General features: G+C 36.5%; 1 protein-coding gene across 5 annotated transcripts in view; it reads left to right on the top strand.

Moving 5' to 3' along the window:
• The window catches only part of GPR155 (G protein-coupled receptor 155), a 32289-nt gene extending 4579 nt beyond the window's left edge, over positions 1-27710 (top strand). For 3 of the 5 annotated variants that reach the window (XM_035896190.1, XM_035896189.1, XM_035896191.1), the window contains exons 2-16: positions 2980-3485; positions 8640-9039; positions 10429-10594; positions 11901-12056; positions 13131-13214; positions 14536-14656; positions 15967-16051; positions 16133-16223; positions 17310-17554; positions 18191-18297; positions 20040-20173; positions 21699-21794; positions 22525-22589; positions 23335-23472; positions 25677-27710. In XM_035896190.1, the coding sequence (XP_035752083.1) occupies positions 3026-3485; positions 8640-9039; positions 10429-10594; positions 11901-12056; positions 13131-13214; positions 14536-14656; positions 15967-16051; positions 16133-16223; positions 17310-17554; positions 18191-18297; positions 20040-20173; positions 21699-21794; positions 22525-22589; positions 23335-23472; positions 25677-25899 (2571 nt within the window). In that variant the 5' untranslated portion in view covers positions 2980-3025 and the 3' untranslated portion in view covers positions 25900-27710. Of the gene's footprint in view, positions 1-2979; positions 3486-8639; positions 9040-10428; positions 10595-11900; positions 12057-13130; positions 13215-14535; positions 14657-15966; positions 16052-16132; positions 16224-17309; positions 17555-18190; positions 18298-20039; positions 20174-21698; positions 21795-22524; positions 22590-23334; positions 23473-25623 lie in introns of all 5 variants that reach the window. The other 2 variants (XM_035896193.1, XM_035896192.1) reach the window with 2 other exon arrangements.

Genomic DNA, 27710 nt, shown 5'->3' with positions numbered 1-27710 from the left:
AGCTTGTCCAGGTCTCTCTGGATGACATCCCATCCTTCTGGTGTTTCAACCGCACCACTCAGCTTGGTGTCATCCGCAAACTTGCTGAGGGTGCACTCGATCTCGCTGTCTAAGTCATTGATGAAAACATTAAACAGCACTGGTCCCAGTACAGACCCCTGAGGGACACCACTCGTCACCGGTCTCCATCCGGACATCGAGCCATTGACCACTACCCTCTGGACACGACCATCCAGCCAGTTCCTTATCCACCGAACAGTCCACCCATCAAATCCATAGCTCTCCAATTTAGAGAGAAGGATGTTGTGGGGGACCGTGTCAAAGGCTTTGCAGAAGTCCAGATAGATGACGTCTGTTGGTTTTCCCTTGTCCACTGATGCTGTCACACCATCATAGAAAGCCACTAGGTTCGTCAGGCAGGACTTGCCCTTGGTGAAGCCATGCTGGCTATCTCGAATCACCTCCCTGGTCTCCATGTGCCTTAGCATAGCATCTAAGAGGATCATGTCCCTAAGCACCTCATCTACCCTTCTTTTAAACACCTCCAGGGATGGGGACTTGACCACCTCCCTGGGCAGCCCGTTCCAGAGCCTGACAACCCTTTCTGTGAAGAAATTTTTCCTAATGTCTAGCCTAAACCTGCCCTGGTGCAACTTCAGACCATTATGTTAAATGGCTTATGGCCTTTGCCTTAATTTCGGTCTCTGCAAAGTGGGGTAAATTATCTTGACTTCCTTTCCGGAATACTGCAGGACTTAGTAATGTCAAAATTTTATATGTAGAGTTAGCTGATGGACTGCACATGTTTCAGAGCTGGGTCACCAAAGCCATATCTGTTTCTGGCAAGACATTGCTATTGACCGTGGAATGTTGGTGTTTGATGTCCTCTCACTTCATCTGATTTGCAGACCTTACATGTCTACTTGTGTAGAGAACCTGCTGTGTTATAGTCAGCCCTTTCAAAGCGGGTCGCTGGTGACAAGTGAAGATCAGGAGTCACAAGACTTATCTGTTGTACATAAATACTTAATGCATACTTAAATGTCACTGTTACAGGCCTAAAGAATTGAATGTAGGAATGTGGGTAAGCAGTAGCATGATGAATTAGATCATTGGCTACTATGTCATGTGTGGATCCCTTGCTAACTGGAAAGTATATCATTAGCGTGTGATACTGAAATATTGGGAGAGGTCAAAGTTGCACAAAGCAAGGTACAAGCCTGAAGTGTGATATGATGATTTCGTTTCTCAATTTTTCTCGAAGGTAGAGAGGGCCTTGCCAAATGTTTTTCTGCCAGGGTGGAGAAGCTTGGTCAAATTTATCTTCCTTGCCTGGTTCTCATGTTCTTGTAAGGGCTATTCCTCTTGTTATTCTGTGATAGTTTAAGAGGGCATAAGCTTAGACTGTAAAAGAATATGAATGCAAGGGGATTTGATGTGTGAAGAATGAGTCTGTAGGAGGATGCACAAAAAAAGAACTGATACTGATAGACTATGAAGATTTTTCCTTGCAACAGAATTATAGATGAGTACAAGTTTAGTACATTTGCAATTCCCTCAAATTAGATGATTTTGTAACCTTTGTCGCTCACCTCTAGGAAAATAGATATGTGGCACAGAGTAACTGAGGGAGCATCTTGTGGGGAGGAGAACAGTTTCAGGCTCATTGGACTTGAATTGATGGCAGGATATTCACAAAAGAGATCTTGGAGACAGGCTGAAGTGATAGTTTTAACAGAAAAAGATAGGTCTGGATTAGAAAGAGAGATCTATGACTCGTTTATTTATGATTGAATAAGTGCTTATGAAAATACATAGGCAGAGGATGTAGGGAGACAAAAGAGGAACAAGGAAGGAGCCCTACAAGCACCCATGGAAATTTAGAAGAATCCTCCTATGTAAATGCTACAGGAACAAGTAGAGATGGTAGGAGAATTAGGAAGAACTATAATTAGAAAAGATGTGGGAAGGACACAATTTCAAGATAATGATGATGATTATGATAAAGGTGTATGATGGTCACAAAGGATGAAAATGGAACACCAGTTCTGAGAGTTCAAGAAGATTTTGGCCTCTCAGGATTTTGGTAAGAGCTGTTTCAGGGGCAGAACCTGGATTAAATAGGATCTAAAGATGGAGGTGAAGGAGGACTCCCGACCTCGCATAAAGCTGAGTGTGTGGAAGCAGAGGTGAACAGCAGTAATTAAAGGGAGGTCAAGAATGGGATTTTAATATTGGGAGTTATTAGTATATTTTTGTTGTGAAGGAAGAAGAACCAAGTAGAATATGATTTAGGGAGGAGCTGAGATAAGATGTCCTGGGGCAAACAAAAGGAGTTAGAAAAGAAAACTAACATTTTGATAGTTGAAAGCAGAGAGGAGGTGAGATTTGTAGTTAGGAATTGACAGTGCGCTGAGGAGGTAAGACAGGTTACAAGCTGCTAACAAGTATGTGAAGGGTCTCATGCTTTCCTGTTAGAGAGTTAACTACGCTTGTAATGGTAGTCCAGGAAAGCAAGGAATGTACTCTGGGAAGTTAGCAATTATTGTTTTCTGAAACAATAACTGGAAAGTGCTGAAGGGCTGCAATTTATTCTAAATTATGTTTAGATCCTAGAATAACAGCAAAAAAAAGCCTTATATCACCTTTCCTTCCAACAGCTTTTTTGCTTGTTGAATGCCCAATCTACATTTAGTTTTAATATTTCAGTGTTACCCTCAAAGTACTTTGGGAATTTTTAGCCCCTATCAATTGTTTTGCTGAATTGTGTGGGCTTGTGTGAAGGTGCGTGTATGGCATGACTTCTCAGCATTCTTCTTTCTCAGAGTTGTTTCTCTGTAGCTACTTTTTATTTGTCTCATTATTTGTTTGTAATGCACTTGTAAGTGTAAACTCTTCTGTCAGCAAGCCTGGTATCATAAATATTCACACACACAGTTTTGGAAGTTAATAAATAAATACTTTTTTTTTTTTTAACAGATGAGATCATTTCAAGCTCTTTTTTTGGAAGAGGTGGTCAAAGGAAATGGATAACTATTCAGACTTCAATACAAAGAACCTCTCTTCTTTGGCTAATATGTCTATTTCTTTGCCTGGACAAGTTGGACTCAATACCACCAGTGGTGCTCCTTCTATGTCAATAAGCAGGCTTTTCCCAGCCCTGTTAGAATGCTTTGGAATAATTCTTTGTGGCTACATAGCTGGAAGAGCCAACATTATCACAACAACTCAGGCCAAAGGACTGGGAAATTTTGTGTCCCGTTTTGCACTCCCAGCTCTGCTGTTCAAAAACATGGTGGTACTTAACTTTTCTAATGTGAATTGGTCCTTCCTGTGCAGTATTTTAGTGGCCAAAGCTGCTGTGTTTTTCTTAGTCTGTGTTTTAACATTGTTGGTAGCCAGTCCTGAGAACAGATTTAGCAAAGCAGGTTTGTTCCCTATTTTTGCTACACAAAGCAATGACTTTGCACTGGGATATCCAATAGGTAAGTAGTTCCTTAAGCTTTCTTCTTTAAAACTATCTTTCAATTTGCTTTGATTTTTTCATAATTTGAAATTGACTTCTGAACTGAAGTTATGAGCTATCTAAGCCATTTCTCAAGTCACATTTCTTTACCTCAGACCACGTAAGGAAAGAAAACTGCCAGCTGGAATGAATGAGACAGAATTTAAAACAATCCAACTACTGTTGTCTATGTGATCTTGTCATGTTAAAGTGAATCAGATGGCGGGGGGAGGGAAGGATTTAAAATATGACTTCAAAACTGGTATAAATTACCTTACACTTACTACACGTTAAGAATGCCCTTATGGGAAATTGCCAGAGTTTCCCTCAAGACCAAAATTTCTTGCTTTGCAAATATGAGCCTGTACCTGTTGCCTCTGAAATAGCTGTTCTGGGTTTTTTACTAGTTTGGCATTGCCTCTTGGTTTAGCTCAAAGAAAACATTTATCCATAATGTTGGTGCCTAGTGACTGTGGAGTGTGTGACAAACTTTAAATCTGTTCAGAAGAAACTGCTAGGTTTTGTGCTACTTTTAATTTATGTAGCCAATCATGTTTTAGCCCTTAACCTTTATTCTATTGTGGCCAGTAGGCGTGCTTTAGGATATAGTCTTGGAAGAAGTCTGTCTTATAAGATTGCTGTGTGATTTGTGGTAACTTGCATGGGTGTATCTCAAATTGGAATTTTATGCAGCTGTGGTACCATTCTTGGGATGTGTAACTAACCACTAGTCCAGTGGAGCTAAAACCCAACCAACCAAAAAACAGAGAGACATTCAGAGTATAACTTGTATAGCTGTGTACTCTCATTCTTGTAAGCCTATATTCTGAATTCCAAGCAATATCAGTTATTAAGCTTAATTTTATCCCAGTCTGCAAGACTATTATTTTCTTTCCTTTTGTTAAGGAAGATATTTTTTTTCTTTTTCCTTTTTATAGGTTTTCTTATTGGTATGTTAATATGCTTTTAGGCATACATACTATGATACTTGGGAGGTGATCTGGAGTTGTAGAAGGCTTCTCCCACCTGCTACTCTGTGAATTGCAGTGCTTTTTACCTGCCTTGGGGGGCTCTTTTGTGCCAATGTAGCCTTCAGTGCTGCCTCTCCCCAGGCTGACCCGTGTGGCTGGTGTGGGAATGTGCACTGCAGGTATCAGGATCTTCAAAATACACCTCAAGTGGAAAGTATTTGGAGAGGATGCCTGGACTATATTTTATTTGTTTGCTGCTCACTGAAAAGAAAGTACTCTGTGCTTCTCAAATTCTTTTGAGATCACTCTTATCATCCAGAAAAGGTTAAGAACAAAAAAAGAAAGCAAGTTTATTCTAGCAAAGCAAAAAGCAAGATATTTGATTACTGAGTTGAAAATACAGTTACAAAAAGGAAGCTTAAACGTGCAACTCCAGATTATACGTAACAAGAAGTAGCTCTGTATTTTAGATTACTTGAGGAGTTGGCAGTTTTATTCTCCCTATTCCAGGGCAGCATGCTCAGGAGAATCTTGAATCTTTCTTACTCTTCAAATTTGCTGGATATGTATAAAATACAGACAAATGCAATTGCAGACACTTCTTCCCTGGGTGAAAATACTCTGTTTCCCTCAGTTGCATCTCCTGAGATTTATTCCTCTTGAGAAAAATCAGAAGTGTATCACAAATAAGGCTGTGAGGATTATGTCTTTGTTTCTTGGTACTGGTTTAAAATGCCAGTTAGGGTTTCTCTTTTTTTTTTTTTTTTTTTTTCTGTTTTGAAGTTGTCTAAACATACTTCCATTGTATCCTTCTAGTTAAAACATTCTTTCTACTTTGAATGGCTTTCTTGTCAGATTGCATTTTTCTTCAAGTATTTAATGATTTATAAAATATGATTCACATTTCTTCTATGTACATTCTAGCCAAGTTCACAACATATAGTTCATTAAGAGCTTTACTGCAATACTTAATGCAACAGTAAGACTGTGGGCACTCAAGAGTTGTTAATTTCTCAAAGCTGTTTTATTTCCTTTCCTATCCTTTCCTTTCTCCCAGCCCCAAACTTTCACCAGTGTTTGGTTCATGCTGTCAGGTGTGCAAACTTTTTACTGGTAGTGGCTTCTCTGAAGTGTTTGCAGGACTAGGCAACAAAGAATGCCTTGGTTATTTCTTTTTATCTATGATGATAGGAACTGTTTTGAGCAAAACCTGATCTTTTGATGGGAATATATTTTTAAGGGCTGCTTCAGTTGAAATTTGTAAAGGAAAAAGAATCAGCACTGACAAATCTGTGGTTTATAAGAACACTATTTTAAAAGGCAGTTTGAACTCTTAAATAGATAAATAACATCCTGAGTTTTCATCCCATGTATTTTTTTCTTTATTTTTTTTAATTTAATAACCACTATGCTATTTTTTGCTATTGAGCAAAGATTTGCACATAAGAAAATTAAAATACAGATTAAATTTTCAAAGATCACCACTCTGATTTTCTCTAGTCACTTTTATGACAGTTCTACAGTACAAACTGAAAAACAACAGGTACAGAGATTTGCTAGCAGACCCCTTGATATAGGTAGAATTACTATGATAGCTTTATCTGTTTGGGTTTTATTACTAGATGAGATAATAAAACTCTGACAGAACAGCTTCATCTACTCTCCAGTGCTGTATTGTTAAAGCACAGGTGTAGCCAATATGTTGTGTAGATGATGGCTCAGTTACCATGACTTTAATGGTGCTAATTGTATTAAGTGTGAACAACTGGTATGTGATTTATATGTAATTTTCAGCAGCTGGGATGTGGAAAATTGATTTTTTTTTTTTAAAAAAAGTATTAAAATAGCTTTTAATTTCAATTCTTTGTTATGATCAGCAAGCAGGCACCTTGATTTAAATAAAAAGAAAATTTTTCATTTGAGATAGTTGTGGATTATTTTCACTGTCTTAATGATTCCTTAAGAGTAATTTCTTTTTTTTTTTTTTTTTTTCCTACTGACTCAGCAATCTACATTGATTCCACTTTATGCTACCCAGGAAAGTGCATTGTGACTTCATACATCAGTTAAATTACTTATAGAACTTAATATATGAAGTATACAGTTTCACTTTGCCAAAACCCAAGGATTTATTACATTTTTCGCTCAGACATTATTTAGATGTGACTTGTGTTGAGTTGCATTTGATTGAAACAGGCACTCTCTATAAAGCAGCATAAAAACATCACTCTAAGGTTTGAGGTTTTAGAAAATTTTGACTTATATAAAAAGCATCCAGCATGTTTAAAGCAGTTGTATTTATCAGAATATATTTAGTGTTTAAAACTGGCTTCTTAAATGCAGTAACTACCCACAAACTTGATAGTACTGTTCAACAGTTTATTCAGGATTTTACGACAGGTAACTCTTATATACGTGTTTTAATCATGGCTTGTAAGAGGAAAAGCACCTTTAGTACTTTTTCTTATATATTGGAAGTCCACTAATTGTGAATGTCAGTTTATTCAATCTAAAAGGAGGCTGTTTATAGTAAATGCTGATTTAGCACTTAGTAGATCCTGTCATTCCAGATGCTTACCTGATATGAAGGTAAAAATGTTTTGGATTTTGAAAAACATAGTCGTAAGAGAAAACTTTTTTCAGAAAAAGAACAGGTTTAGTATATGGGGAAATGGAAATACCTGCAACAGTTAGCTGCTTGGTTATCTTAAACCTTATTTAGTACTTTAAGTGTGCTAAGTTAACCCATAGAAAGGTCTGACAGGTGTATTTATACAACAGTGCTTCCTTTTTTTTTATATTCTTTGCAGTACAAATAGAATTGCATCTGCATATTAAGATACCTCTGCCTGGGGAAGCATGTGTTTCTCTCTAACTTGGGTAGGAAAAACTAGAACGGAAAGCATCACTTCACATATTTCTGAAAATTATTGGCAGGTAAAGGTAAATGTTATCTTTCCAAAGAAGTTTGGAAAACTAACATGGCATTCTTACACAGATAAACTCTATTGTTAGCCAGATAAACAGCAATTTTGGTAGATTTTATTCATCATTTAATACATATATAGGAGATACAACAGTATAGACCCAGAAGTTTTAAAATAATTTCACTTGAACTCTTTGTTTATAAAACACAATTGAATTCAAATATAAAGCACTAATGGCAATTGAAACAATATTTTAATGCTTACATGAGAAAGTGCTTCATATGTATCATTTCTCCTTTTCCATTTTTCAATATGAAGTCATGAAATTATGATAGGGAGACCAAACCCATCTGCATTCTGCAGGATTCAAGACCTTGCAGCTTTGCAAGTGACTTTCCTGCCTTAATGTAGGGTATTATAATAAAACAAAACAAAATCCTATTTTAAAAATGTGTATATATATATATTTTAATTCACCCTAGGATAGAATCTTGTATATCTTTCCAGGGTTTTTCCATGATTTTTGAAGTGCTGTTAGCACAAACTTGAAGTAAGAAGCAGTTCTACCTTGGTTCACAAGTATGTAGTAGCAATAAAAACAAGTGCTCATGATTTAAAATTCCTTGAGGGACTAGAACTACAGCAATAACTCTTGTCCTGAGTACTCCCAGAAAATGAACTAATAATCATGTGCTAATGTATTTTTAATTTGGTTGTTGCTTTGCTGTGTTGTACGGAATCGGTGTGGAAAGATTACATGTGATTTACCCGCTGAAAACTTGCTAAATTCCAGAGATGCGGGGCTCCCCTAAAATGAGAAGCAGCTTGTGTCCTGCAAAGGTGCATGTAATTCTCCACGTCTCATGTTTCTGGGGAGGAAAAGCAATTCAGGAAAACCCCAATTTTTTTCAGCATTTGGGATGACTCAAAGGGTGTGGGGGACTGTTATGTTATTTTCTTTTTTTCCTATAAATGTTGAGTATTCATAGAACCATTAAATAGTGTTGGATAGTTAATCTTTGATCTTTAATGTGTTCATTAGATGACTGTGGCCTAACGGCGATTGGGTGTACTTCTCTTAGTACATCATCTTGTATCAATTGTAAATGCAGTCAGCTCTGAAGGATAATGAAATAATTTTTCTCTGGTTTTCAGACAACAAAACTTAATTTCAATATTAATGTATTTTTGTACTGAAATGTTATCACTCATCACTTTTCATTTCCTGTCTTCTAGTTGAAGCTTTATATCAAACCACTTACCCAGAATATCTCCAGTACATTTACCTAGTGGCTCCAATATCTCTTATGATGCTAAACCCTGTTGGGTTTATCTTCTGTGAAATCCAGAAGTGGAGAGATAATCGCACTGTGTCACAGAGCAAAATCAAAATAGTGGGCCTAGCACTCCTTCGAGTTTTGCAGAACCCAATTGTATTCATGGTCTTCATAGGAATTGCCTCAAACTTTATTCTTGGCCAGAAAATTCCTGAATACCTTGAAAACTTCCTTGATGGACTGGGCAGTTCATTTTCTGGCTCTGCGCTGTTTTACCTTGGACTAACTATGGTGGGACAAACAAAAAAACTGACAAAGGGTATGTTTGTTGCACTGATCCTTCTCATCACAGCTAAACTGTAAGTTCGATTTATGTATTTTTATAATTTTGTTCTCTATATGATTTAAGCTCAGATATATATATACCAGTCAGATGGCTTTTCTCAAAATCATTATAGTGATACTATGTTTTGCTTCCAATATTTTGGGTGAGTGCTTCCCAAACTCTGATAGCATACAGCTCTTAACTTTTAAAAGAAATTTTGCATGCCACAGACCTGTTGTCAGGCTCTGCAGAGAAAAAAATTTAGGGGTGCGTGGCTTCATGGACTGCCTGCAGGCCATCTATCACAAATTGGCTGTCTGGGGAATCACTAGCTTAAACGAAAATCTGCTAGTTAAATAGTTAGACAAGAGCAAGTTTAAGTATTATTTGATTAGTATTTGTATTGTCTTTGAGTTGCACAATACATCTCTAAATTAGTTTGTTTCCCTTGCTTTGTCTATAAATTTTTGAAACTGCTATATTGGAAGAGCTTAAAAATGGTTGCTTTACATTCTTAAACTGTCTGACTTTTAAGGATGAATAAATGATGATTTTTGTTTAGAACTTATGCCATCATTATCTTCCCTTGAATATGTCTCAGTTACTGGTGAACTAAATATTTGCTACAGAGCTACAATTAACATAACAGAACAATTGTTTGGTGGTTAAGTTTATACTGTAAAATTTGAAGGTGCATTTGAATGTCTAACTAGCAAACTAGTTAGAAAACTAACTAGCAAACTTAAAGACCTAATGTATAAACCAGCTCAATGACAAATTTTGTAAGAACTTGAGTAAAAAATATTTTTTAATGTAACCACTTTGCTTTACTGTTTTGTTTATGTAATTAGCCTGTGTAAGGCTTATGTAGTGAGTGAGTCTATGTGAGATCTGGGATATTGCTGAAGGTGAACAGAATAGCATTGATGCAGAGGTTTTTTTGCTGGCCAAAACTTTCAGAATGGGATACTTAAACTTGAGCCCTTGTTATATTTCAGACAGCTTGCAAAAAGGTGGTCTAAGTTTCAAAGCTGCTGACTGCTTATAGCTACTATTACTTTAACAGTTGAAAAATGAGGGGGTTTTTTATCTTTTACCTTTCTAAATCTGAGGTTTATACAAAGAACGTATCTGCACAATCAGAGAATGTGCTTATATCCCAGAGTTTCGTGTAATTTTTACCATTTTTTTTGTGTATGGTTTTTTTTGGTTTAACTTGTGACATAAAATTTTTAAGCAGCTAGTAAATGTCATGGTAACAGTAAAGGCAATCGTTCAAAGTGATGTTAGTATTTTGCTTTTCATAAATATTACTCAAACTAGCGTTAAGGTTCCTTTTGGTTCATTTTCTGAGTAAAGAGGAGTCTATTGCTATAGCTTGAGTAATAACTTTTTTTAATTACTTTTTTCCTCTCTTTTTCAGACTTATGATGCCATTTCTCTGTAGAGAAATGGTGGAACTCTTGGACAAGAGTGACAACCTAGTCAACCACACCAGTTTATCAAACTATGCATTTCTTTATGGAGTTTTTCCAGCAGCACCTGGTGTCGCAATATTTGCAAGTCAATTTAATATGGAAGTAGGAATTGTATGTAGTTAACTTTCCCCAAACGTTTACCAACTTAAAGCTTAACTTTGTTGATGAAGTACTTAAATAAGTAGGCTTGATGAATTTGCTTTTCCATACTATAGACTCCTTAGATTTACTTGTACTCCCTAGATCTCAAATGTAAATTATATTTCAGATTATTAATTAAGCAAAGGACTCTTTCCTGATGTCTCAAGCGTCTTGATAGTACACGTTCATCAATAAGTCCTCATACTTTCCTTACTCGTTTCTCTAGTAGGAAGAACTAGGATAACTTTAGCTATAAAGAACTTGTATCTTTGTTGTGGGTTTGTTGGTTTTAGTTTCAGTTTTTGTTTTTCAAAGACCTTATCTTTGAGCTACTGTTTTTGTAGGAAAAAACCAGAAAGTATATTGCTGACTTCAGTAGGAACAGTGTTAGCTTAGTGCTGAAAACTTATGGAAGGGCTTATGCTTTAACTGATTCTGTTGTGTTGCCCGTTAGTTAAATCTTGTGATAAAAATGCATTTTACCTTTTTTTTTTTTTTTTTTAGTAGAGGGTATCAATTAACTTTTCAACTTAAAATACAAATTTTGTAACTGTTTCCTTTCTCCCACTTGAAGTGACATTAACACATTCCTGTTGACTTCCATTGTTTTTAATATTATCTATTTGGGGTTTGTTTAGTTGGGCTTTTTTTAAAGAAAAGGAAAAAGAAAAGGACACTAAAAGTAAAACGTACAAGATAGAATTTCATGCCCAACAAACTCAGAAAATCTCTTTAAAATAGAGATCTGTAGTATCTGAAGTATGAGTAACAATTCACACTTCCATCACTGCAAATTCTAGAAAGCAGAAAGACAATGAGAAGCCAAACCAGAAATCACTTAAATGTAAATATATATGGCTGCTTCTCATGAATTGGTGCATATTAGTATTTGCATAGCTACATGTTTTCTTATTTATTTAGTGTGTGAATCTTTGCATCCAAAAGTAATTTGTGACATTGTAAATACACCCCTAGACTGTAATCACTAGTATGTTTGACACCCATGAAAAAGCTCTGTAAGAATTTGCAGTAAGGAAGTCTTGATTCCTGCTATTTCAGAAGCTTGTTGAAATTTTCAGTTTAACTGTATGTATAAAATGGAATCTTTCTGGCTCAAATTCTAATTTGTTATAGAAACAACTCGGTGGTTTGTTAAAGGTCTATGTGTGTTTAATTCAAGAGTACAATTTTGCCAGTGGTTGTATTCCTGGAAGCAGATTATTTATCTTGAGATCTGATTAACTCCGTTCTTGTTTCTGTTTGACTCTTTTTGCAGATTACCTCAGGCATGGTGATAAGCACTTTTGTGTCTGCACCTATTATGTATGTTTCGGCGTGGCTGTTGACCATTCCATCTATGGACCCCAACCCACTGGCATCTGCACTCCAAAATGTTAGCTTTGACATAAGTATTGTCAGCCTCATTTCTCTGGTAGGTGTTGATGAAGTGAAATACGAAAGCACACTGCCATGTCAGGGTAGCATTAATACATAAGCAGCAAATCGAGTCATGATAAGATGGCTCACATTTCCCTGTTGTGTGCTGTTGCAGAAGGATGAGGAAGGAGTTAAAAAAATCTTGTTGATTTAGCAGTGGGTGAGCTGCACTGTAGAGAAAGGTGGGTAAGTCAGTTAGAGCACTGGTGCCAGGGCTTAAGAGTTTGTCGTCTTTTTTTTTTTTTTTTTTTTTAAATAACTGTTGGGCAGGGAATTAACAGTACTAGCTTACACCTCAGGGAATAATTACATCAAGCCATATGAGGTGCTTGGATATCACAGTAGTGGAGGCTGTGTACAAACTTCAGCTCCAGAAATGTCGATGAATAATTATTTAATGAAGTATTAATGAGTATTAATGAAAATGTTTAACTTGGAAGTTTTAATTTAGCTGTACCAGTTCCTTTCCTAGAAATTCTGGGTGTGCAGTTCTTAAAAAGTGTGTTGATAATCCACAAGTCCAATATAAATTGTGGTTTGACTTTATAGGCACTATGGATAGTGTGTTTATTTTATTCACTTTTTTAAAATAAAAACATCTATGTTGAAGGGAGTTGGAATTTTCTTAAGTTGTCATCTTACTGGAGTCCTCTTGTCTTGAAACTGTGCCTCAAGGGAAGCCACAGTTGAACACTGCCTCTTGCTGTCACAGATCATTTTGGGGGATTCAGGGGAGGGGGAGGAATTTTAAATTCTAAATTGCGAGGCTGCTCGGTTGTCGTTTATGTCCTGAGGAACAACCAGGCTTCACACACTAGAGGCTCTTGGTGCTTCCTGGAAATATTTCACCATTGTGGGAACACAAAGATGCATTGCTTTTTCTGGCCATAGTTGCTGAGGCATAGCGACTGGCAGCAGGCAGTGTGGAGCTGACTACAGTAGTCACATTGCGAAGAAATTTTTCAAGATTTGTTGTATATTGAGTTTCATGATAATCTGCTGGAATGTTCATCTTGTTCTTTTCAGTTTTGTTTTACTCTTAAATTCAATTTTTTCTTGTATGTTACAGATCTGGTCTCTTATTGTTGTTCTTCTGAGTAAGAAATACAAACAGCTTCCTCATATGATTACAACAAATCTACTTGTTGCTCAGGTCAGTAGTAAGAAGAATGCTGTTGTGTGAGTTTTGTTTTTTTCAAGTCTTTTAACATTCTTACAAGTTTGGTTTCTACAGTGATATCTTTGTAGCCATCTATGGAGGGCAGGGGAATCTGATGTGCAACTTGTCTGAACAATTTCTGTGCCTTAAAATACACCCTTGAAGAAAATGGTAGTTGGTGCTGGTAGTATGGTTTTCGAATACATCTATAAGCAATCAGAATGGAGAGTGACTGCTGAAATTATTTTTAGCATTATAACTAACACTGCCTAACACTGTTTGAGTGCATTTCTTCATCAATTTATGCCAATCTGAAGTCAGCAATGCCAGGATCAACAGGAGCATGTGTTTGACTCTATGGTGACCTGATCCAAGGAGCTAAATAGAAAACTAATCCCCATGCTGTTTTAGCTCCCTGAAATGGCTCGCTGAGGGATCTAACAGGTGCCAGTGCTGATGCAAGGAAGGCACATGGGAATGCATGGCTGGTGGCTAGGGAAGGGCAAAGCCAAATAGCTATGGATTAATTTTAATTGTAATTTAAAGTGAGAGAAAACTATAGAGTATGTGTTCCTTCTTCCCTTGAAGTCAACTGCAGAACTGCTGTTAAATTCAGTGAGAGCAGCCTGTGCTTGTAGTATCTGTGTGATAGTGCTTCCTCAAGTGTTCTGTAGTTTAAAAAAAATTTAATATATAGTAAACTCTCTGAGGTCTGATCATGGAGTCACGTTTGAAAAAAGTCATGTATGAGAGCTGCAGGTGCTTCTTGTCTATAACAGCAAAGTAAACTTTCATCTTAAAAAAAGATTCTAACTACTGTATTACTTTTCCTATAATATTTCAGTCTATCTTTTCAGATTCCTTCAGTACTAAAACTGTTATATATGCAGTATCACTGGGTGAAAACTTGTATAATTCTTGCCTGAACAAACATCTGTAGACCTCAGCTTCACGTCCAAATCATTTCAGATAAATGGTTTGTACTTAACCAAAGCTTTACATTTTACCTATAATAAGATATATAAAGGTTATATATTTTTTCTGACTTGCCTTACTCTCAGTTTATCTGAGCTATATAACTGCTGTGAAAAAAAACCCTCCTGAAAATAGGGTACCATATTCAGTGACATAACTGTAATACTGAGTTTGCTGCACTGGTTTACTGCTATGAGAACTATCAAATCAATAAAATGACACTCCAGTGAGTCTGGGGGTGGAATTTTGAAACTTATTGTAGCTATATTACACTGTATTCAGTTTTTCTTGTCATCCTGCTTTCCCTATTTAAATGGTGGTGTTTTACCTTTCTTTCCAGTTTATTGCTTGCATTGGAATGGTGGTATGGAATTTCATTGTTAAAGAGAAAGACATCACCGTGCAGATCCTAGTATTTATATTCCTCTACAGCTCACTTTATAGCACCTACCTGTGGACAGGTATGATTTTTCTAGGCAGAACCTAGGTACTGTAATAGAAAATTAATTACTGAAATAATTTTATTATAATCTTAATAGTAATTGTTCCTTTCATTTGTATGTAGTTGTACAAATCTGCATACTTGTAAGCTGTGCCAAGGTGCAGCGCTAGCAACACAGGGCTCTGCGTCAGGCACTGCTTCTGCTATGAAAAACTTCTACCTAGGCAGGCCTCGTTTGTCTATGCTAGATACAGCAGCCTTGCTAGCTTGTAACAAAAGACAAGAACCTGCTCTCAATGCAGAAGCAATTACAAATAGAGTGAATGTGGTGGCTTGCCCTTCAGCTAGTCAAAATCTTATTGGTGCTTTTTAATTAATGCAGAGTTTAAGATTTTAACTATTCAGCATTAAGTAGATTTAAAAACTTTGTGCCTCCAAAAAGTAGGAAATACAGAATGAAGGGAAATACCAAAGTAGCTTTAGTATTTCTTTTCCCTAGCACTTGTAATCTAGAAGAGCAGTGTGTGTGTTCTGCAGGTGTAGATGATTAATGAAGGGATTACTTGAAATAGGCAGAATTGAAAGATGCATCAAGAAGCTTGCAGAAACTTACAAGTATGATTAAAAAAGAGACTTTGGGTATTCAGGAGACTTTTTATACAGTTCTTGAGTCCAGAAGTCTAAGGGTTTGATTCCCGTGTTGGTTTTTGTGGAGTTGTATTTGTGTTTAGCTGAAATAGGTAGCTCATGAATAATATAGCCTAACATAAATACTAGCTTTGCTTCAGCATAAGGAATGTTGCTGAGCTTCTGAGTTGTGGCTAGAATAGGCAGCTCCAGAAGATACTCCCATATCTAGTTATATATGTAAAAATACATAAAACCTTTTTGTTAAATTTATCCTTAACTTTATAAAAAAACTAGTCAGTTTTTAAAGAAGTGTTATAACAGAATACAGTGTTTTTTGTTAGTTACATAAGATTGTCAGTCTAGAAAAGCTGCTGTTGATACCTTAAGAAATTAGTTACTTGTGTCTTAAAAGTTCTTATGACTTCTTTTATATGCTTGTGAACCTTTCTAAGCATTTAGAAATGAATGTTTAATACAAAATGTCTTGGAATTTCTTCAATGTTTCATTATTAATATGGGTTTTTTTAAGATAATAGTTGTTTCTATTTTTCAGGATACAAGTAGAAAAACTGGGACTGTTTGAAGGTCTGAGAGCATATCTTAGTTATTGAGCAGGTCACATCATAGAGTTTCTAGACTGTATTTATCAGTTTCCTTTTTAATAATAAAAAAGGCATTTATTTTTTGATTTTTTTATAGGTTTTCTATCTTTCTCTTTGTTTCTGTTGAGGAAGAGAGAAACAGTAAGGATTCCCATTGGATTTATTATCATAGCTGGATGGGGGTAAGTTAATTCAGGTGTTTCCCTGTAGAATTAGTGGGAGCATGCTAAATATGTTACTTTGTTTGTATTTTGCTCTTTCAGAGTCCCAACACTTCTGGTGGGAATCTTACTAATTGTTGGTGAACGTAACAGCGCGAGTATTGACTCTGCCTTTTTCTATGGAAAATATCAGGTATGGACACATTCTCTCCTCATCACTTCAGACTTCTGCTGTGTCCAATAAATTATTGAGAAATTGCCTTCTCTGTTTGCTTCTTATGTAAGTAGCTTTCAGTCAAAGTACAGGTTACCATAATAACAGTAGCGTTATAGAATGCTTATAGGTTGATACAAAAATGTATTTCTGTAACGAACCCTTAGGAAAACTTGTTTGAACAAGGACATTCACGTTTAGGTGCTATGACTAAGAAAAAGAGGGAGTAGGCTTCCCAAAGAAAATGCTTAGGGAGTGATAAAGAATTGCAGAGGCCTTTTCCTGGTGACTAATTTGTAGTGTCACTTGATAATTATCTAAAATTGTTACCGTCCAATAACTAATGAATGGCTTTTGGCCTGTAATTGATAGGATCTACGTTACGTGTATAGCAGTAACTTTCTGCGCTATGAGACTTCTTTGCACAATCATGAGTTGAAAGTCCCTGAGCCTGAACTATAGCTTTTACCTCTTATCAGAGGATGTGGAGTGCACTAGCATAGATATTTGTTGTGTTTTCCCTCTGCCTTTATGGATAGAGATGCTATGAGTCTCTCTGGGTTATCCATGTGGCACTTTGACAAGTACTAAAATAGCCTCACAGTGGACTCAATCAGTGTGATTAGGTGATTAGAAGGAAAGGTTAATCAATGGGATGCTCCCCATTGGAGAAAGCATTTAAATTAGAGCTGTGCCAGAGGGTGACAAGAGCACATTCCTCTTTGGAATTAAAAGGTACCTGAAGAGAACTTGAACTGGAGCACTAATGATTCTGAGGGCAAAGATGATGATGATGATGGATGTTTTTGGATTGCATGGTAAATAGGGGTCCCCACTTAAAAAAAAAAAAAAAAAAAGCTGAGTCACTCAGGCAAGGGAAATTAGTCTCATGTACTGATTGCTCCTTCACTGCCGCAAGATGCAAGAGCAGTGAATATAGAAAACTGTCTTATTCAGGTGCATTTGTTAGTATATTTAGGAAAGTACGGAAGTTAGAAAGATGGATATATGCAACTGTTTTCCTTTATTTTGAATTTAAGTGTATTTCCTTTGCTCTCTTAACAGATAATTACGACAGCAGTGATACTGTTCATCAGTATATTGATATCGGGTATCTCACTTATGTGCATGAACAGAAATAGGCAAGAGTCAAGCTATGAGGTATTGAACCCATATTCACCGCATAGCCCAGTGGAGGAGGTTGAAGTGGGAGGGAGTGAGGGGAATCGAGTTTCAGCCACTGTGCCTCAGCCTTCTGCGGGATCTTCTGCACAGCCTTCTCAAGGATCTTCTGCACAGCCGTCTGCAGAGATTTGTAAAAGAATAAACGGCTCAGGAAACAGTAAAATAATGTTCCAAATTTAATTCTGACCTGGGAAGGACAGTTGTTTACACCTTTGAGTGTTACGCTAGGACAGAAGAAAATCTAGATATAACTACCCAAGGATTTAGGTTTATGTTTCTAAGGACAGTTTGACGGTTATCACTGTAAGGACAGGGGAAATGGACAGAAAAAAAAGCATGTATATGGGTTTTATGTAAGTAGTGGTATCTTGACGAGGATGTGATAAATACAGTCCACTAGGCATCTTAGATTGTTTACCCACTAAACCATCTCTCTGAGAATGAATTATATGCCTGCAGCATTGCTATTCCATGTGTTTCTAATCCTCCTTGTTCATGTGTAGCCTTTTTGATCACTTCCCAGTTGTTTTTCCTCTGGCTAGAAGTGTTGCTTTTACGGTGGTAGTGCTGTGTTCAATATTTCTATATATTGGTAGTGTAACCCTTTTACCCTCTCAGCAAATTGGAAAAATTAAGTCTGCCTTCTCCTTTTGGGTTATTTTTGAGCATAATAGTTAAAGCAGTATAGAATATATTGTTATACTTGGAAAATAAATTATGGTAGTGAAGGAAGCTAACTATCCTGTTACTGTATATGCTTTAATAGGTTGCTGTTCCTGTCAAACAACAAATGGTGAATTATCTTGTGCTAGAGAGAGCAAAGCAGTGTCAAATGCTGTTGCAAGCAAGGTTCCTCCAATTGAGACAGGTAAAGCAGTAGTGTCTCCTTGTTTTAATACTACAAAGTCTTCCACAACATTTATGTGTGGTGTTCTCACAAAGAAACTGTTTGGGCTGTTGTTCTCTCAACTCTACCTGGATAACTTATATTTCATATTAAGTCAAGTATTGGGCAATATGTTAGATGTTTGTTCTCTTCTGCCTGATAGTTATTAGTAATCTTCCAGTGCTCAAGATGGACAGTTGGTTTGGGTTGGTTTTTTACCACTAGGTTGCTTCACATCCTTCTGAACATAAGACTTTACCACTCCATTATTGCCTTGTTTGGACACTGGGAAGTTGAATGCATAACCCTACTTTGCCTCAAGATTTCAACTTGAACACACTTTTTAACATTCTCATATTTACATCTTGTGTCTTCTAAAAAGGCCTTGGAAGCCTTTGCTGTAATCATGCACAGGTTTTGAATGAGAAACTTTAGGTCTAGAGGAGCAAGCACTTACTGCAGATTAGATCAGATGTCTGTGCTGCTGTGTTATCCATGTCTGACAAGGGAGATGGAGAAAATTGACTAAGGGGGCCTTAGGAGTCACTGAATAGAAAAAATGGGTCAAAGTGACTGTTCAGCACCTGATGGAAGACTGCATGTTCAGCCCACTCTTATCATGCATCACTTTCAATCATCAAAGCTAGCTGCAGTGCAACATTTCTTTTTTTCCTATTTTCTTTTCTTGGCTTTTTGCATCCTTAACAGGGAAGTTCATATCCTTGCACTTTGGATGCAGCATAACTTTCAACAAATCTAAATATTTCACACTGAAACATACTTCGTTATGTCTCCTCTTATAAAATGCTAGCTTTCTGCCTATTGCCAACTATTTTATCTGTTAAGTCATTCAGACAAGCATCATAAGAATGTCTTCCAATGATGGAGGAAGGCCAGTTTAATTTTCTTATCCTAAAAGATAAGGTAGAAAATATCTTACAGTTGAGTGGAAATTTTTTTCGACCTACTGAGTGAACATTTCAAAGCTATAAATCAGTAAAAGCAAATTGTAATGGATACACTTGTGTAACTTGGCTGCAATAATTACTAATCCTTCTGGTATCCCATTGAACTGCTATGACAGGTATCTGGTGCAACTACTTAGGTGTGTCCTTGCCAGGAGGCTTTTCACTGCCACCTAGAGGAAGATGGAAGATACTCAGAATTCCTTTGAACTTTCTAGCTGGAAGACAAACATCCATTCTGTGTGTGTTTGGCTCTTTTGATTGATAGAATGATGACAGTGTTCTGATACTCCATGTTAAAAATACAGTCACAGAACTGAAATAAATACAGTTGATTGTCTGATCTAGAGCTCAACAACGCTGAGATACAGAGTAAAAACATTAGAGCTGGTGGTGTATTTGAAATATTTATTCCAGAATTTTATTCTAAGTTTAAAAGCTTTTCCAAGAAAATGCTATGTTTTCATTATTTCTAGTAGAGTTTTCTAAATGTTAGCCACAACTTAAGTTTACATTAAACCTTTGGAAGAAGAATTCTGTTGCAATAAGTTTCTTCATTTTAGGAGCGCATGTAAACTACTGCTTCATTTGAGAATAGATGTCTGAACAGGTTATTGTAAAAGCTAATGTTACATTTTGTGTGTGTGACTTCACTACAAATACATACAAGGTAGTTTAACTCGGCAAGTTACACTAACAAGTTTGCTCATGGAGTGCCTAAGTAAGAAGCCTAATGAAAAATTCTGGTTTGTTTTTCAGCTGATCAGTGTGTGAGTCATTGCAGTGCTCAGACCTGCGTATTGGCTCAGGAAGAACAGCTTCTACAGACGGGAGACAAACAACTGGCCAGACACGTGCTGCTGTGCTTACTTCTCATTGTTGGCCTGTTTGCTGTAAATATTTTTTTCTCCCCATGTTGTTTAGCTTATTGAGGTGGAACGATTTTTAGGAAAGCTATGTAGACAGTCCAGTAAAAATCCTCCAATTCCTCATGTAACAATTCATTAAATAAATTAGAAGCTTTTTTTTGTTCCCTTACTGGAAGAGGGATATAATAAAATTAATTTTTCTGTGCCATGTCATAAATTAAAGGCAAATTAAGATTGATGGTGTTAGTGAACAAGCCACACTGGAAAGCCATAAAGGGGAAAAAAAATTATATTATTTGGTAATTATGTAGTCACTACTGCCTCTCTTCCCATTTTTCTCGGGAGCTAGTCTTATTCCTGAGACAATAATCAATGAAAAATATGAAATGAATTCTACTTCTGAAGGAGACTGTACAAAAATTATTTCCATCTGATCATGCTTATATTTGGAATTTGGATTTCTTTGAGGTGCTTTAGTAGTGAAGAATAATGTAAGACTTTATCTGAAATAGGAAAATGCAGTTTTGTTGCTTTTAGCGGTGGTTTGGAGGCAACATAGCTAAGTTAGTATTGTGAAGCATCATTACTGACTAGATGCCAGCTGTGAAGGTGGCTGCTCCTGTGTAAAAGTGCGAAATACCGGAATGGAATGCATTAGGGATATAATTTGAACTTTTAACTGTGATAAATATGAGAAAAAAACACTCTCTGTTTTAATGTAATGCTCAAAGTTGAGCTTCTTGTGGATGCCAATTAGGGAGGAAATATTCAAAATACTATGGCACAAATATGTAAAACTGCAAAGCAGGACAGTGTGGCACAACCATGTAGTATAATAGTTACTACTGTTGCTTTTCAGGTCCCATTAAATTACAAAATGGAAGTTTTCCCCCTCTCAAATTTCCAGCATCAAATATTCTGGTTTACTTTTTACATCTATGTTTAAGAGGTGTCCCAAATGTTAGCCTCTTTTAGTTGTATCTGAATGATTACATAGTTACTATGAAATGAGACCAGTTAGATTAAAGAATTAGCCTTTACACCCAAAGGGGTTAACTTTGGAGGGCTTTTTTCCTTCTGGAAGGCATCTAAAATAGCTGAAGTGGTATGTGCTTCAGCTTAACGTAATCTTAACTATGCAGAAAATATGTAGAAAGCACTGGTCTCAGCTAAACAGGGCTAAAGACAAATACTGCAAATCTGTCTAGGCTAATATTGTCTGTGTTAGGTTGCATACTTAAATAAGCTTAGGGCAAGTTCCTTATGTAAACATGTAAAGGGGCAGGACCTCTACACTGGTATGTTTTGCATTACGTTGTGTAAAAACAAAAAAGCTCTCCACCCACCCACCCCCAGCTATTAAGCCTAACTAAAATGAAGTTTAAAGTGTTTACTCCCTGTTATTTGGCTTTTTCTGAATCATTTGTTAAATAAAGACTGAAAATTGTGCAACAATCTGTTAGCATGTGGAGTAAGAAAATGCTTTTCATTTTTAAGTCAGGTTAGGTTTGTAGTTTTTATCGGTGTGTTTTGGTTTTTTTCTTAACAGAATCTTTCCAGTTGTTTGTGGTGGCTGTTCAACCAAGAGCCTGGAAGGCTGTATGTGGAATTGCAGTTCTTCTGTGCTGTGTTTAATTTTGGTCAGGTACTTAACCAGTGTTTGTTCTGAAAATGACGTTGTTAGTGGGTGTTGCAGCACATGCTGTTACAAGCACTGTAAGCTGAAGTCCTCAAACAGTGCTGAAGTCACCAGCTCCTTATGTTATGTTGTTTTGCCTTTTTTTCCTCAAGCTCTTTCTTTTATTTTGATAGCTTTCTTATCATAATGCATCTCTCTTATGTGCATGACCACGTTTTATGTGCATGAACACTTTTGAAGATACAAATGACAACTCAGTGCCAAATGCCTATGGAAACTGAGTAGGATTTTAGCCTTATTTGTACCAGAAAGTTTCACCAGTGTCACTTCTGTGGAATTACACCAATATAACTAAATAGGTGCAAGATGGCTTCATGGATACTTTCGCTATAAGGCTTTAAGGTGTTATCTCTTCAGTTTCAGTTACAGCACCAGATGTATAATTGTTCCAGCTGCACTTAGCCTATTTCGGTGCAAACTGACACAAGATAGCTTTGTTATCTATGAAGGTGAAAGCAAGGCAGTGTTAATACACATACTAGAGGAATGTTTTACAAATCCATGGACAGGTGGGCCTACAAGATGCACTACAGTATCAAGTAATGATAGTAGTTTTGATACAAAAGCGGCACAGAAAAAGTGGTCCCTTCCAACCCTTACCATTCTGTGATTCTGTGTTCTTTAGAAACCAAATTTTTTGCTTAATGTTGCTTTTTCTGTACTTTTTTTCCTGCAGGGCTTCATTTCCTTTGGTATTTTTGGCTTAGATAAGCATTTAATCATTCTACCATTCAAGCGAAGGTAAACAGAATCTTTACACTTACACCTATAAACTTAGTTATTAAAGATAATAATTTTTAAAGGGTATTGAGTGTTCAGTGCCATTGCATTCCATTTCCTATTTGTTCAATCTTCCAAATTTCATTTCTCTCCCAGTTGTGGAGAGCTAATTCCAGTCCACTGTGCATGAGTTTTTGCCACTGTCCTAATGACACTCCCAAAGACAAAAATCCCACAGGTTTCTTATAGACAAAATTTTTAGTGAATGATAGCAAAATATGTGATTGGATCAGTGAGAAGATGGATCTTCAGAAATAATTTCAGATGATAAATTAAAACTTAGATGCGAATGCTGAACCAGATTCTATCGTCACTGTTTTAAAGTCCTGTATTCATAACGTTATGCAAGTGCTTTGTGTGGATAGGCACTTTCATTGATAGCTCACTGTGGAGGCGTAAGTTGCACAAAGACATCTTTAACTTAGAGCTAGCTGGCTGCAGTGTGAATCCAGCGGCTAAAGCTGGCTCCCAGCTGCTCTCTGTCTTTCCTTTTGCCTGAGACTAGAATAAAACCTCTCGGTGTTCAAAGGCCATACAAGTTTATTAGGACGTACATGAAGTATCGGGCACAAACCCAGTAAAATAGTTGTGATAAACTTCCTGTAAGTTTTGTTCTATTATTTGCAGCTTCCTTAAAAATGCCTCTGATTTGCTGGTTTTCAGGTTTTCATCTATTTTGTTGGGTTTGTTTTGGTTTTTTTTTAAGACTTGAATTTCTCTGGGGAGGAAGAGAAGCAGCAGGGCATACAGATCCCTCTGTACCTGAGGAAATCAGGATGACATGTCAACAGTTTGTTCGTTATCATAGAGATCACTGTGTCAAAAGCATTGTCAGAGGCAGAAGGTAAGGTTCCTCCCTGCATGTATAACTTGTTACAAAGGTCATAGCTCACCTTTTGGAAATAATGAAACGCAGTTTAATCTGCCTGTGGGCAATTCCTGTTGTGGCATATTTATTCAAGCCTCAAGGTGAGGATTAAGAATTTAGCAGTAGCAGAGGAATGTGTCTAGTCTCTCAAACTGAAACACTGAGGTGCAAGTCATCACAATATCCCATCTAGGTTTTATATAAATTATTAAAAAAAAATCATTAAGGCATGGCCCCAGTTTTTGCATATTGCTGGAGTTCAGGAGAGAAAATCTTTCTGAAGAAATGTATATGGTAATGCCTGTAATGGAGCGTGTGTGTCCATGAGTTTTGTCAAACTTGAGACCCTTCATTTGTTTTGTTTTGAGATTAAGAAGGTGTCACTATTTATGTGACTGAATGTTTACTAATAACTAGCTTTTACAGGAGGCGAAACTATTGCAGCTGATGTCAGTGTGTACTCAGAGGCCACTCAATATGTTAGATTATAGTGTTTTTAGGACCTTTACACCTTTTTGCTCATTCTTCTTGTGAAGCCTAGTCCTCAATCTGTGAGATCAGCAAAGCTTTCAGATGCAAATTATGATACCCAAATCAAGGATTATGTATTCAGGTGTGTGTAGGTGGATGAGAAGAGAAATGCAGACAGAAGCAGCAGAAACAAAGAAAAGATTCTGCCTTTATTTAAGTATTTACTGTATGAAATGGAGACTTGAAGAATTGTTCCAACAGGACGCTTCTACTTTTCTTGTTATGTGAGCTTTTACATAGGACTAGATTGGTGGGATGGAGTGGTCTTTTAATGGTCAAATAGTCTGAAACCACATTCCAGAGCTGTTTTTCGACAGCATCATGATTTTATTCAGTCTCCTCAGAAATCAGTAATGTTCCATAAGAAATAAAGTAGTAAAGTTATTCATTTAGGACAAGTGATCTATGGCAGTTCAAGGACTTGCTTCTTTCATGCTAGACAGAAAGGATGTATCAGAGAATGTTTGTTTTTAAATAGGACACGTTTTACAGCTGTTTCCTGTGTATCTGCTGCTATTGTGGTTTCTTGGGCTTTGGGCTATTTATTTGGTTGGGTTTTGTGGGGTTTTTTAATCATATATCACCTGAGAATACATCAAAATCTGACATTTGTTGCTTCATTTTTTTTAATATTATGCTTGTGCAGAACTTAGTTTCATGTCTTACTTCTCTTTGTGATTTAAAAGAAAGCATTTATCTTCTCATTTTAAATATTCATCTAACTTGATCCTATCCACTTTGATTTAAACATACTGTAACTGAGACCTTGTAACCATGGATTTTTATTTATTTTAATTTTTGCTTCTCTGCTAATAGATGTTAACACTTGCTCTGTGGTACTGCTGCTTTTAACTTAAAAAAAAAAAAAAAAAAAAAAAAAAAAAAAAAAAAAAAAAAAGAGAGAGAAAAAAAAATTTTGGTTTTGCTGTGTAGCTGTTAATCATCTTCAGAAACCCTGCCCTTAGGTTCCATAGAGCAGATTTTAGATAACCAGAAACATTCATTGCTGTAGGTAAATTTCTGAATGGTTTTTTTACTGCAACTAGGTAGATATTAGTGGCATTGCCTCATAAATATGTAAAAGAAAATTAATTTAGTCTTGTTGTAAAGGTTTTGTTTATTCTTAGTACTGCTGCTGTGGTAAATATTTAACCGGATATGCAAGTTAAATGGTTTTAAAGTATTTGTAAACATTTTGTGTCTGTTTAGAGCTGTAGAGAAATTATAAAATGGAATTAAAGTGCAGATTGAGTTCCTGTTGCTGAGGGCATGCTGCACTCAAATCAGATATTTTGTTGCAGAAATGGTCATGCTAATGAGTACATGGGAAGTAAGTATCCAAGAAATAAAATTCCATTGTGTGTGTTTTTAGGAAAATTGCTACTTACGTTCACTGGAGTTTATTTGCACATGCCTAAAATAACATTGTAGGTACATTTTGCTTCCCATTGAATTGTCTGTAGGAAAAGGTAGTGAACCAATGTTGGCATGTCCCTAATATACAAAACTTGCAAATTCTCTTCTAACATGCTCTTAACTATCATGATGTCTTTCCTTGTTTCCTGCTATTTTTCCTTGCCTTTCCCCATCGTGCAGTGGTGATACCAGATTTACAGAACATGTGGGTGAATCATTCCTTTGACATACAGGTGTGGTGCAAAGATCTCCACTGGCATCTTCTTTGGCTGTGACCTGGTGAACTGGCTCATGCAAGTTGGCCTTGCCTCTGACCGTGGTGAAGCTGTGATGTATGGAGACAGACTGATGAAAGGAGGCGTCGTCCAGCATATTACGAATGAATTTGAATTTCGGGACGAATATTTGTATTACCGCTTTATTCCTAAGAGATCACTTGCCGTTGAGAGCCATTGACCTGAGCATGTAGGCAGAGGACAGGCAGCTAGGGGTGAATGTGACCATCTCCTCTGCCCTCACCACTGAAATCGGAACTACTTCTTTCTCAGGCCTCTCAGAGAATCGTGTTATTCCCTCTTGTAAAGTTAAGAGATGTGGTTCTACTTGTGTCTAGTCTGAAGGAAATGGTAGCAAGTGGTATTTAGTTGAGCGTTCCAACCAGAATGCACTAGAACAAAACAAGATGCTCTGGATTTAGAGCATTTTTTCCATTTTGAGCAAAACAAATAGTAAAATGGTATGTGTCACTGTTGTATTGTAGAGGCGTTATAACAGCAGCTTTAGTGACTGGTGCCATGATGAAAAAAAAACCCCAATGAATGAGAGGTACTTTTCATGTTGCTGTGTTTTTCATATTTTAGTGTGATGAAATATTGATTCATATTTATGGTCAGGCTTCCCCCTGACTTCATGGAAGTAGGATTTAATCTGTCATACCCCAGTTTTTCCTACTCTACTCTTGTCTAACACCAGGAACTTTTTCTAGCTGTTTACACCTCAGATCAGGTGGTTTGTTCTGAATCCTTAATGATAAAATCTTCCATTTGCAAAAGTAGAATTGTTGTGAAGATGATTCTGATGTCAGAGGATTAAAGCTGAGGAAACATTGAGCAGAATAAATAATGGTTTTGTACAAACTTACCAAGTCTTACCCACTGCTCACCCAAATTAGAAAATGATATAAAGGAATTTCGTATAAACAATTGGTTCTACAGTTTTGCCTTATGGTGGTAGTAATAGCTTTGTCAAGAGTAGATTTTTACCTTCTGAAATTAGCCTTTCCAGTTTGATTTAGAAGTGCCAGCCTTAAATAAAGGTGTTATGGAAGCCTTGAATACCTGTGCGAGTCAAGATGAAAAATTTTATCAAATCATAAAACCTTTTAAAGGAAGTACAATGACTTTTAAACCTATTGTATAAAGAATCCTAACTGAACATCCAAGTTAGGGTTTAGAGTAGCTAAAGATCCTAAAATTTTAGTCTTGGTTGCCTAACACAGGTATCTAATAAGCCTCAGGTCCCCCTATGATGTTTGAATAGTTACTCTAGTGTCATTCAGATTCCTGCTTACTGAAGACAGAATCTGAGAATCTGTGTGGTGTCTTCTGCAGTATTTTGAAAAGGTTAAAGACAAACTGTAGTATCTTATAGCCATTATGCTGCCCTTTTAAAACTGCAAGAACAGCATTTATATGTCTATATAAAAAAATTTATATAGTGAGGAAAAGGAACACAGTTATTGAAAAAAATTTGCTGAAGTGTATGAACAACTCTTCTCATAATTTTTTTTTAAAAAATCTTTCCCTTTTTTCGTTTTTTTTAGTACACAGATTTTTATTATAGCTACTTATGCATCTACCTTATATTAAGAATTAAAAGTGATTTTAGCAGCATAAACTACTGTTCAAGAAACAGTTGTTTTATGGTAGCTATAACTCCATGCAAGACTGAAATTGGAAAAATAATTCCTTTTACTGTCAATCTTATTGCACATCTGCAGTGTGTGCAGAAACATAACTGCATCCTACTGCATATGTATGCTATACAGACTGACATATTTTAATGTTTTCGAGCAACAAAATAATTGTCATTTGTATCAGGCTGTGGCCATAAAGGAAAACAATAGTGTGTTTCCATTACAGCTGCTGAAGATGGCAACATCAAGTATTTTGGAATAATTAGATACATGTGACTTAAGAGCAGAAGCCGTGAGTATGTCTGGCTTCTAAATACTGTAACTGTAACTTGTCAATAAATCAGTTACTTGA

This window comes from Egretta garzetta, unplaced genomic scaffold (genome assembly GCF_000687185.1).
Source record: "Egretta garzetta isolate BGI_Z169 unplaced genomic scaffold, ASM68718v1 scaffold16, whole genome shotgun sequence".
Classification (NCBI taxonomy): Eukaryota; Metazoa; Chordata; class Aves; order Pelecaniformes; family Ardeidae; genus Egretta; species Egretta garzetta.
Note: the sequence above shows the minus strand (reverse complement) of the source record. Positions and strands in the feature narration are given on the sequence as shown.